Source organism: Colobus angolensis, unplaced genomic scaffold (assembly GCF_000951035.1).
Source record: "Colobus angolensis palliatus isolate OR3802 unplaced genomic scaffold, Cang.pa_1.0 Scaffold40, whole genome shotgun sequence".
Lineage (NCBI taxonomy): Eukaryota > Metazoa > Chordata > Mammalia > Primates > Cercopithecidae > Colobus > Colobus angolensis.
Genome location: NW_012117377.1, coordinates 3,199,653 through 3,212,861, shown reverse-complemented (window position 1 = coordinate 3,212,861; position 13,209 = coordinate 3,199,653). Strand labels below are relative to the sequence as shown.

The 13,209-nt window shown below is 38.2% G+C and overlaps 1 protein-coding gene across 5 annotated transcripts in view; it reads left to right on the top strand.

The window, feature by feature from the left end:
* The first annotated feature begins 881 nt into the window (after positions 1–881).
* The window catches only part of RGS7 (regulator of G-protein signaling 7), a 590,904-nt gene continuing 578,576 nt past the window's right edge, over positions 882–13,209 (top strand). For all 5 annotated transcript variants that reach the window (XM_011955683.1, XM_011955682.1, XM_011955681.1 and 2 more), the window contains exon 1: positions 882–1,017. In XM_011955683.1, coding sequence (XP_011811073.1) covers positions 940–1,017 — 78 coding nt within the window. In that variant the 5' untranslated portion in view covers positions 882–939. The remainder of the gene's footprint in view (positions 1,018–13,209) is intronic.

Below are 13,209 nucleotides of genomic sequence, written 5' to 3'. Positions count from 1 at the left end.
GCTGCCCGGCTCCGGCGGCCGCCGCGGCGCGGGGCACAGGCTCGTCTGCCATTTGCTGCTGCTGTGAGAGCGAGCAAGGGGAGCTGGGCTTGCCTGTTTTCTCCTCTTTGGCTGGTTGCTCTGGAGGCTTCTGCAGTTAGACTTTTACCCACAGTGACCCGGGTAAAATGGCCTGAAGGCTTGACCTCCCACTAGTTCTTGTTGCCGGGACATGTTGTGTGTCTTCTTGCAAAAAAAATGAGGCAGGATTACCTCCGGACTTTCGAAGCGAAGTGGGGAGAAAGGAGAGCAGCCGGTGGCTGGCAGCGCAGGCAGGTGAAAGTAGGCGAAGCATATACTCTGACTCTGTGTGGGAGACCCGGGGGAACAGAGAGGAAACCATGTGCAGGAGAATGACAGCGGGAATGGGCCTCTCTGATGCGCTGCAGGTGGGGACACTAGATAGATACCTGGGAGAAAGTGTGCTACCCCCCAACCCGCTCCCGCCCCCCAGGTGTTGCCTTTCCACCCTTTGGGGAAAGCATCACTAAGTGCAGGTGCAAGTATTGGGAGAGAGGAGAACTCTGTCCTAGGGAAATGCTACCGATGAGTTTTTAGGGTGAGCATCAAACACTTCTCAAAATGAGTATCCAGAAAATGAAGTCAGCTCAAACGATAACCAAATGGCTATTTCTACCTGGAAGATTGTAATTTCTTATAATTCCTTGAGAGTATTATAGGTGTCAACTAATTTTTTAAAAATTCCATGTCCTGTGTCACTTTCTCCAGCCAGCCCCAGTTTGTAAGAACGCGCCGTGTGGGGTGGGTGTTGTGAATGATGACGATGAAACAGGGGAGTCCCCTAAGCACCGCCACTGGGATCTCACTGAAGTCTCTCTAACCCTTTGCAGGGCACACTGATAATTCTCGTATCTGAGAGTGGACCAAGTTTTGAGCGACATGGCCCAGGGGAATAATTACGGGCAGACCAGCAACGGGGTGGCAGATGAATCACCTAACATGCTGGTGTACAGAAAGGTAAGAATGTCTTCAGCTTCTTGGAAAACGGGAAACTTCTGGCTTTCTCGATGTTTTTCCCCTTCTAGATCAGAGTATATATCAACTTTGTGGCCTTGTAGATTCCCCAAATCATCAGTGATTACGTACTGTACACGTGAAAGAGATCTAACATTCTCCAATGATGCATACGTGGAGAAACACGTTGAAGTGAATGAGGCCTCCTCCCATGTTCCCTACTGGTTTTGCATAGATTATTCTGTCATGAGCAATAACAGCAAATTTGGGCATTCCAGATACTTTGGTTGTTATACACATGATTTAGTAGCATCCATAATAATTTTAGAAGCTTTTTCTATACTCAGCTCTAAACATTTAGGTTATAATAATTGCATAAGTGTATCACATTTTAGAAATAAAAATAGACCACTTTGCAGTTTTGTGGCAAGAGAGAGAATGTGTCTGTGTAAATGTATGTGGTTTAATAATTTTGTTCTTGACTAGTCAATTCTAGTCTTTTTTTGTCTTAGCCTAAATTATTTTTTACTTTCTGTTACTTTTATGATTGGGGATATTCATGGGTATTTATATTCTAGTGCCATATACCTATTAAATCATTAAATAATATTTATCTTGCAGAGTTACTTTTTTTTTTTTTTTTTTTGGCCACAAATAGGTTTGGCAGCCTTATACATTTAATAGCAATGCTACCGGCAACAAACTTTTAGACATTGAACAACCATAATAAAGATGCATTTAAACATTGCATGTGCTGTCGAGTGGTTGCTTAGGCAACTTCACTCTGGTTATCAACAATCTTACTAAAATTAAAGATGCAGTATTCTTCTGCACCAATCATTTTTATTGCATTTTATAAATGATTTTTTAAAGTATATTATCTGGAGTGCTTATTGAGCAATATTTCTTTGGTTAACACTCACATGGTAAAAGGGAAGTCATACTTTGAAACACCCCAAAATTGTTAAAGGTTTTAATTTGAGAGAAGCCCATTGAAGAGTTCAAGATGTTTGCATTTATCTCTTTTTCAGTAAGAGGATCAGAACTGATTATGAATAAAGATGAAAGACTATGTCCCACTTTAACCTGCACTAAATCAAAACTTTTCATCCATGTAGCCCAGAATCATTAAAAGGTAGTGATGAATATGTGTTTGAGGGAATATTGCTATGGCTTTAACGGAAAGATGCACAGGCGTCCTGGTACAATGCTAGCTGTTTTATTCTCTAGCCTTGGTGAACAGTACTATATTGTGTACTTATGAATGCATTTACATGTGTGTGAGATAAAACGGTATGATGGGAAAGAGAAATCAGAACCTAGTTGTCTATGTTAGTCTCAAAGCTTTCCAAGTGCATAAATCAGGAAAATAATCCACTTGAGTTTAAATTACTAGTATTGTATTTTTAAGTTATTTGAATTAACTGGATACTTGTCTATTCTATTTAGAGTTGGTTTTGAGAAGAAATCTTTTGGGGGGAGTTGGGTGGTTTTAAATGTCATAATATTTTGTATTTTTGGTAAGACTCTGAATATTGTAATATGCAAGCTGTGAGAATTTTGAATTCTATCTTATGGGTGTATACAATGTGAAGAGTTAGACTTTTGGTTGGAAAAATATAGTAGTAAGCTATTTCCGTTAGACTAAACAATTGTATTCCCTATCTGTTTCCCTTTAAAAAATTAAGGACTGAGTAGATTGGACACCTAATAGTTATCTTCATTAGAAATAAACTAAATGTGCAGCAATCCATGTGTGTCAGTCAGTTATTTTGAGAACAAATAAAATAAGAAGACAGGGCTTTTAGAAATAGTTATTTGACTGTTTAGTGTATCTGAGCCTCATATTGGTAATTTTGGGTTTACTCTATACTGTGTTGTATAGCATCAAATCGCCACTGATTTTGCTTTTAAGTTAACAGACTGTAATGATTTCAGGAAGAGAATGTACTACCTCGTTTTTTAAAAGCATGATTATTTTGTTGATAAAGCTTAGAACTGCTTGTGCTACTCATTTTTCCCTTCTTTTATTAGCTCTTTGCTTAGGATTAGTGACCACATATAACTTACTTTTCAAAGAAAGATTTTCCTGATAAATCATTATTGGAAAAAATAACTCCTTTCAGTAAATTTTACTCTTAATGCTTACCTATGGATTGTCTGTCTATTCTTATATTCTCTGAGCATTTGTTTTTTGTTTTTCTTTGTGATAGAAATAACAATATATAAATAATATCAGATAATGTGTAAAGAGACACAGTGTCCTTGCTTGTCATTTGCTAGTTATCAGGTCAAACTGTCTATATCTGTGTGTAGACGTAGATCAGGACATCACATATTTCATGTGTCCATTATGCTTCTATTTTTTCTGTCTTACATGGGCTTTCCATTCAATATCTTCTCAGTAGAGGCCAAATTTCAATGTGAAGAACAACAAAATAATTGGAGAGGGGTGTTGGTTGAATATGTGTGTTAGGATATTTCAACTGCTCCGCCTTCATAAAAGAATAAACACTAGATTACAATGCTTATTAATCAGGAAGTCCATCGAAGACTTAGAAAAAAACCAGTTCCAATAGGACATTGCTTAGTAACAGTGGAGAGAAAGGATAGAGAAATTGCTGTTCTATCGACTCATGCCCATTTTCCCTTCTACTTCACTATTGAAGCATCATTCTTGAAAGTGTGTTCGGAACTGGGAGCATTCGTGGTGTCTTGCCTCCTCATGACACCTCCTGTTTACTTATTGCGTACGGCTCTGAGGATTTACACACACTCAAGATATGTATGTGCTGTTTCCGTTTTATCTTCATAGGCTATTGGTTTCCAAAGTGGAAAACACAGAAAAGCTGGGATGTGTAAATTTCTTGTGTTTGTTTGATGTCTCTCTCGTTATCGCTATCCTCGTACAAATTACAGGAGTTCCTCCAAATCACGGAAACCTTCCAGGGATCTGTTTTCCATGGAGAAGTCCATAGGAATCTTATGGAAAAAATGTACAGTGGATAAAACTCTGACTGTTAAGGTAGAGTGGATGTCACCCTTTTGAAGGGCACAGGTGATAGTGATGCTGCTTCATGATCCGAATTAGGGTTGCTACTTGCAAGTCAGTCTTGGATGTTGGCTGGTGGGTTTTTGGCATCATACAGGGAGTCTCAATAGAGTTCATTTGATGTCAGAGACACAGTCTAAAAATCCGTATAGGCAAAGTATTTGCCTTCTCAGTTCTTCTATTTAGAGGGCTGTCTTTTTCATAAGCAGGTGATTAAATTACAATGGTTGTTGTTTTATGTACTTGAGGACGTCTCATTTAAAAGCACATACAATCTTGCGGCTTGACTGCTTTTATTCCTGGCACTTTTTAGGCCTCCTTCAGACAGGCCCCTAACTAGATTAGAACTAGAAGTCATCAACTGCCTTGGGAAAAAGAGACCCAACTAGCTCCAAGAGGTGTTGGATTCAAATCAGCTTCTTGAAGAATCTGTAGAGGTGATAAGTCAGAACTCAGTGTTATTTGGTGTTGATGGATCTTAAACAATACCCCCACTTTTGGTCGGCTTTGGACAAAACTCTCCTTTGTGGGGGCAGCACTGGCCGTAAAGAACAACTGAGTACAAGGAGAGACTTCAAATTTGGTGTCTGGCCAGCATGCTGTCCACTAGACAGTATACATCACTTTCAGTCCAGCAGCTGACATTCCTGCATTTGAAAAACAAAATTTCTAGGGCACCTTGGAGCCAGAGCTTCAAATTGGCTGGAATGCTGGCTTCTCACTCGCAAGACTCCTCAAAATGCCCAATAATTTCTGATATTATTGAAGCAATCATTTATGCTCAAGCTCTCAGAAAAGAAAATGAAAATGTTTTCCTCATTCATTATCTTACTGCAGTAAACATGGTTTTGGAAATAGCAAACTTACCAAGTTCACTGTTCCTCCCCCATCTCCTTCTTCCCCTCACCTTTCTCCTACTCCCATTCTCTTCTCCATTCTCCTCTCCTGTCTCTTCATCCCTATATAGTCGCTTGTTTTGCATTTCTTTGTTTTTATTTTTTTCTTTTCAAACCTGACTTAAAGTTGAAGACATAATTTGCGCTGTTTATTTAGTCGTAAAGGAGGAAACAATGCCTTTTGGAGAAGAGAAGAGATGACAGCCTTGTTACCTGTGAAGCTGAGGTACCTGAATAAATCTTTCAAATATGGTATCATATGGTGGTAGTGGCAAAAGGTTATTATTTTAGGGTTAAGGTGGCTCCATTCTGTTTTTTTTTTTTTTAAGTCAGGGTCTTGCTCTGTTGGCCAGGCTGGAGTGCAGTAGTGCAATCATAGCTCACTTTAACCTTGAACTCCTAGGCTCAAGCTATCTTCCCACCTCAGCCTCCTGAGTAGCTGGGACTACAGGTGGGTGCCATGATACTTGGCTAATTTTTTTGTTTTTTTCTAGAGATGGGGTCTCACTATGCTGCCCAGGGTGGTCTTGAACTCTGGGGCTCAAGTGATCTTCCTCCCTCAGCCTCCCATACTGCTGAGATTACAGGCGTGAGCCACAGCACCCAGCCGTGACTGCTCCATTCTTGAAGACCAAGGCGAGACCACTGGCTTTTCTTATATGAAGTCACAGTGAGAGCTATCACCCAACCAGGAAGAGTACTTAAATGCTGATTGACTTGACCTAAGCATTGCCTTTGAAAGCTACTTCTGAAGTCAGCCTGTTCTGTGAGAGGAGACATACTTGCCAGAAAGAGGAGTGACTTGATTTCTTCTTTGGAAGAGACTGGGCCACAGACATTAGTAGTCTCTCAGCGTTGAGCTAGCTGACATTTTCTACATTAACTCAGTGGATTTGTCAGTGCAGTACTGCCCATCTGGTCAACCCTGAGGGTGTCGATATTTCTCGCCTAAGTCCCCATTGTGAAAAATAATCTTTGACTTTTTTTTTTTTTTTTTTGAGATGGGTTCTCATTATATTGGCCAGGCTGGTTTTGAACTCTTGGGCTCAAGTGATCCTCCTGCTTTAGCCTTCTGAGTAGCTGGGATTATAGGCGTGCACCACCGTGCCTAAGTTGATCTTTAATATTTTTGAACCTTAGTAGTCTTAATCCGTCTGAGTTTACTACATGTTAGCAGAGTGAGGAATATGTACAAGGGCCAACAAGACAAAGACCCCCTAGAAAAGGAAGGAATGTGTGTAAAAGATCATTATGAAAGGCATGGTCCTTTTAAGCCCTCAGATTTCTAAATTAAGGGCTCAGATGGGAGGCAGGCACTGAGAGAAGTATCTTGCCATTTTTGAAGAAGTTTTAAATGGAGTGTCTTTTGTAAATCAGATTATTTGAAGGAAACTTTCTGGACCAAGGGATGTTGTCTACCCTAAACATATTCAGACTTATTTTTTCCTCAGTGATACTAATACTGACGTGTGCCCTGAGATAAGATAGGACCGTCATTGATATTTCCATGATGATATTTCTTGATGAGAAGTAGATAGAAGGATTTTATGAGTAATAATTTAATGATGAATTTTGCATAATAATTGAGTTTAGAGCCAGAGAGTCCTCCAGGGTTGAGCTCTGTCCTCACTGGTTGTTGTTTGTCAGTGCTATCTGTGGGATTACGATAAGGATTTGTGGCCTGAATTTTATTTCTTTTATTTCCCACTTCCAATCTCCCTGAATCTAATTGATCAGAGGAAAGTGCAAATGTGCAAAAGAGAAGTCCTCGAGGGATTTTATTACCTTCTAATAGCCTCTGTGGTTCTAGTGAGTGATGGCAAGCGGGGTATTTTTAGGAAGTGTGGGTGACAGAATGTGATCACTGCAGAGAACGTGGAAATATTTTGAATTTGGACAGTTTAGTGACTTTAATGTTAAGTCTCTTGGAAAACAGGATTGTGGAAAACAAGCAGCACAAATAATTGGCCCTTGCTTTCCACTTCATGACGGTGATAAGGAGGCTTATGGATGTGAGGGTTACGCAGGCTTCTATCCTACTAAATATCAACCTAATTATAAAATGATTGTAAATGATAGAGTGGGTGCCCAGTTCCTTAGGAAATAAAGGCCCACTTCTTTCTGCCATTTGCCCACAGCAATGCAAATGTAACTCGGCTTTTTTTTAACACCCTTTTGTCTTGTGTCTAATTAACAGAAGTCTCAGGACATTGGAACACTAACAGACAATCATGAACTCAATTCTAGCTCCATTGAAATTGCCACCTGGTCTCGACTAGAAAATATTTTGGTCGAGTGGCCTATCTAGAAAGATAAATTGTTATTTTGTCTTCTGGAAAAATATATAAGAAATGGCAATTTTATGAAATTGGCTGGGTTCCCAAAAAGTTTGAGAGCCTTCTTATCTTTGATCCTTTCTGGTGATTAACAAGTAAAAGTTTTCTTAAGGAGACAATGGGTGGAAATGGAGGAAGCATGTGTACTAGAATTGGGAAGTCTTGGTTTTAAATCTCAGCTCTGCCACTGTTTAGTTGTGTGGCTGTGGTTTGGTGACCTAACTCCTTTCTCTGCAGTTTTTTTAAATCTATAAAGTGATGAAACATAAAAAATGTTTTAATGTTTTCTTCATAGGGCTGTTTGATGCTAAAATTGGATAGCCTGGGGAAAGTGTCTTGCATAGAACCTAATCTATATTAGGTTTCCAATAAATGACTGCTGGTATAATTAATATTATTATTATCATTATTATCTTATTACTATTATTTAACAAAAACTATTAAACATCCGGTATGTGCCAGGTGGGGTACCGTATGCTACCATATTTTTTGATAAGGAAAGAAAAGTGAATGTTTTCACTACCTCCAGTCATTTTTTTTCTGGTAGAATAAAGAGGGAGATTCTGTAGGATGCATTGGTAATACCATTTTTATGTACTTACAATGTCCTGTCTTATATTGTTTAGCCCTAGGTAGCTAGCTTCCTCTACTCATTAATGGGAAAGTCTTTGGAGTCTTGTCTTATGTATCTTGGAAGTCTGCACAGCTCCTTGGATATTATGCAAGCTATATAAAGCCTTAGAATCCAGGAATTTCAGAGGTGAAAGGAAACTCAGAGTTTATCTACTTTTTCATTTTGCAGATTATGAAATTTAGGATCAGAGAAGTAACACGATTTGCCTCAAGTCACACAGCTTGAATTCAGGTCTTTATTGATTTGTCTTTCTGTGGCCTCTCTTTCTTTCTCTGTCAATACGTTCACTAAGACTTCGTGTTTGTAATTTAATGTCGGTGAATAATCAGCATCCTGGTTGCTTCACGGACATCGTGGATTATACCAGGATGTCTAGTCAACCACTCTAAATAGATTAGATGCCTTTGTCCTCTGACCTGTAGTTTAGCTCTTGGAACCCCAGGAATGATAAGATTGGGAACTTAGTCTGACCTATTCTGGTGGTCGTTCTGTTCATATCTGATCTTAGATGGAAGTCCTAGATTTGATGCCCTATGGCGATGCAATCCAATAGAACTTTCTATCATGACAGAAATGTTCTATGTGCGCACTGCCTACTATAGTAGCCACCCGCCACGTGAGGTAACTGAACACCTGAAATGTGGTGAGTGTTATTGAGGACCTGGATTTTAAATTATATTTACTTTTAATTAATTCAAATTTAACTAAAATTGTCTTGGTGGCTAGTGGCCATTGGATTGGACAGCACAGTGATAGGAAGTAAAGGAGTTTGAACAAATAGCATCAAGTCCAAGAAAAGAGATTAAAAAAATGCTACACTTAGCTTAACAATTGCATACAGTGCTTAAAACAAAGTAGAGCTCAACAAATGATTTTTTTTTTTTTTGAGAGAATACAACAAAAGTTTTAAAGGAAGACCACCGACCATGGCCTCGTAAGGAAATGGTAGATATCATGGTAAATGACACTGAATATTTACTTGGTTTATGACTTTTTTTCTCTTTTTTTGAAACTTTCAGTGGTCTGAAGTGAGTGGCTCTCCTAACATCAGATGACATAGGTTGTAAGACAAAGGCCTGCATGTACCATGAATGTACTGTGCAGGGTGTTTATGGGGCCTCAGATGATTTGTTAATGTTGAAAGTATTTCAATTCATCTCTATTTCATAGCATCTCAGAGATGTATCACAGCCACTCCAATTCCTAACAAGACTGAGCAAAAACCAGAAGCTTCTGGGTAAAAGGGATTTAAAGTGTTTAAAACTCTTTCTGAGAATTTTAAATTGAGGTATAAAAGGAATCTATTTTTTATAAGCTCCCTTCTCTTACCTGTGTATCTGAACTTCTAAAGGAGGACGATAGCCCATGCGGAGGTAGTAGTCATGAAGGGTCAAAGGACTCCGAGTCAGAAGAGCTGGATGTGAATTCTGACCCCACCCCTGAGTAGCTACGTAAGCCTGGGCATGTGTCTCAGCCTCCCTAAGTATCCTTGCAAAAGCCATCTTTGCAAAACGCTTCCTGACCAAGTCTTCCTCTGCTTGCTGTGTGTTCCCATGGCTGTAGGTCATTTAGAAGCCCAGCTGACATGATTTTCCCCATTTACTCATTGCTAGAAGATGTCAAGAACAATACAAATCTACATGACCTTCATTGTCCACACAAAGCTCTCCATGTCAGCCAAACTGGTTTCGTAGAAATTTTTTTCTCCAGTACAGAAATCTATGGACATTTTTCGTTGTTAATACTTAAGATGGTGTACGCCAAAGGATTTTGAAGAAAATTTGCTACCACATAGAGAGAACAGATTCACACTAATATGGCTATTAACACATAATTAATATTATTACAATGTTTTTTCTCTTTGAACTTTTCTAGGTGCATTTGCTCTGGAAATCAATGTCATTTGTCACTGGTTCTAAATTTTATATTTGGTATTTTGTTTTTAGGCTTTTGATTGATTGTTAATTACTGAGTGCTTACTTACCATGTGCCAGGTCCATTTTGTATATGACTTGTTTTCTTTAAAATAATCTTCCATATTGGTTATTAGTATTCTATTTTTCTAAAAAAAATAAAAACCAGCTGAAAACCAACTTACGCAGACTGAATGACTTCCCAAGATTAGTGCAGAACTGTTGAGCTATATGAGGCTGGAAACACCTGTTTTTCACTGCAGTGTCTCAAGACCTAGAACAATGGCACAAAATAGGTGTCCTTGAATATTGGTTGCATAGATGCATGAATGAATGAATAAAATAGTGAATGAATGCCTGGTCCAAAGTTCCTACTCTTGCCACTTTACTGTGTTGCTCTCTAGATAAATGAGTGAATGGGCAGGACATTCAGAATTGAAGTCCATTCATTACATATGCATTTGGCTTTGGCTGTGTATGGGGTAGCTATGTATATGGTAAGCATTGACAATAGAGTTTCGGACGGTGCAGACACGTCTGAACCATCACGGAGCTTATTTTACCATGGCAAACACAGATGTCAAGCAACTCATCACAGGGTGATTAATGCCATGAAAGAGGAAGAACTGACTGATATAAGTTATTTATTTTTGGTTTTCTGATTTCTAAAATAAATATTATGTTAACCTCCATTTTCTGTTGGCAGTTCTTTTTTTATCACATTTTATTTTTATTGCTCTCTGATAGCACATAATATAATAGAAACACATATTTTAAGTATGTTTTACATTTGTATTGAAACTCTGCAAGTTGAAAAATAGAAACATTTAAGTATTTATTTTCTTTTATTTTTGAGATGGAGTCTCGCTCCGTCACCAGGCTGGAGTGCAGTGGCGCGATCTCGGCTCACAGCAATCTCCTCCTCCTGGGTTCAAGTGATTCTCCTGCCTCAGCCTCCCAAGTAGCTGGGGTTACAGGCGTACACCACCACGCCCAGCTAATTTTTTATATTTTAGTAGAGACGGGGTTTCACCACGTTGGCCAGGATGGTCTTGATCTCCTGACCTCGTGATCTGCCCACCTCGGCCTCCCAAAGTGCTGGGATTACAGGTGTGAGTCAATGTGCCTGGCCTTAAGTATTAATTTTTTTATTGTCATTTGTTGCTTCTTTGATTTGGAAATTGGAATTTGGAATTTTTTCTTCCCCAAGATGCCATGCTAGGCCTTGCAGTTTATATTTCATTAGTCTCTAATTCAATTTGTCTTTTAAGTAGAAGCAATATTCATTTTACTCACTTTTATAATAGAAAAATAGGTGTTAAGAAATGTAGGTATTTCCAGATAAATATACAATCGTTAATATTTTCGTTTGTACCTTTATAAAAACTCTTCTCAGGGAATTCTAGTATTCCACCTTCATGATTATACTTTAGTTTTCAATACAGTATCATGTCGTAGTTCACTGTCTACCTTTTTAAACTTTTATTTTAGGTTCTGCGGTACATGTGCAGGTTTGATATATAGGTAAACCCATGTCATGGGGATTTGTTGTACAGATTATTTAATCACTCAGTTATTAAACATAGTTATAACCCAATAGTTACTTTTCCTGATCCTCTCCTCTTTTCCATCCTCCACCCTCCGATCGGCCTCAATGTGTGTTGTTCCCTTCTATGTGTCCATGTGTTCTCATGATTTAGCTCCCACTTATAAGTAAGAACATGCAGTGTTTGGTTTTCTGTTGCTGCATTAGTGTGCTGAGGGTAATGGCCTCCAGCTACTTCCATGTTCCCACAAAAGACATGATCTTGTTCTTTGTTGTGGCTGCATAGTATTCCATGGTATATATTTTTCTTTATCCAATCTGTTATTAATGAGCATTTAGGTTAATTCCATGTCTTTGTTATTGTGAACAGTGCTGCAGTGAACATTCGCATACATGTGTCCTTATAATAGAATAATTTATATTCCTCTGGGTATCTGAGTGCGTAGCATAGTACCCAAGGTTTAACAGCCTGTGACACTTAGCAGGTGCTTAGTGAATGAATTAAATTGAGCTAAGCTCATGTTGAAACTCCTCAGGGATTTACTGTGACAGATGAGGCAAAGGTATTGATCATATCCCTTAAAAAACAAAATATCTCTTTTCGTGGGTTCTCAATGAGGCTTTTCTAATTCTGACAACTCAGGACTGTTGAGGCTATCTAAACTGGCTAGCAAGAAAGAAGAAAAAAATACCCTTGTAATTCAAGAAATGTACTTGTTAAGCTGAAGGGCTTGTAGCCAGACTGTCTGGGTTAAAATGCACTTAACATGAATCCAGTTACTTTACCTCTTTGAGTCTGAGTTTCCACATCTGTAAAATGGGATATTGTTAGTATTATGTGAACAGTGCATGTAAAGCTTGTATAAGTAACAGTTCTTCAGTGTATGTCAACTGTTCATTATAATTGTCCAGAAAAGGGACATGGATTTCCCTACAAATGGAAGTGATAACATCTAAGGAATATTTTCTTTTAAAAAGTTTCTTCATCTTATTTTAGAATTTGCTGCTCTTCAGTGGCTTGATACTTTGTTCCAAACTGTTTTATATGGTAAATATAAAGCAGTATTTAAAATTTTTCGTTGTGGCATAGTTCAAACAAATACAAGAGTGGAGAAAAGAATATAAAGAACTTCCATGCACCTATCACATAGTGTCAACAATGATTCACCACAAATAAATCTTGTTTCATTTCTGCTTCCCCACTTCCTCTATGCTCCAGGTGATTATTTTGAAGCTAATGCCATATATCATTTAGGACATAACTTTTTTTAGTATGTACATAAAGCACCTTTAAAGAAGATAAAGGTATATAAAAAGGTAAATAAAATTACTCTATGATTTGTCTTGGGTCCTTAGGTTAGTGACACATCTTACTCAATGTGCTTTAATTTTTTTTTTCATATTTACACAAAGAAGTCTATTGTTCTTTACTTTTTCTTTTTTTGTTTTTCTATTGTGGTAAAAATATATATCATAAGACATACCATTTTAACTATATTTAAGTGCACAGTTCAATGACATTAAGTACACTTCACATTCTTGTGTGATCATTATCACCATCCATCTCCAGAACTTAATCTTCCCAATCTGAAACTCCGTACCTGTTGGACAGTAATTTCCCATTCCCCTACCATCCTCATTGCAATCAACATTTGACTTTCTGTCCTTATGAATTAAACTGCTCTAGGTACCTCATATAGGCAGAAACATGCAGTATTTATTCTTTTATTCTGGCTTATTTCCCTAGCATAACATCCTCAAGCTTCATCCATGTTGTAACATGTGCCAGAATTTTTTTCTTTTTAAAGGCTGAATGAT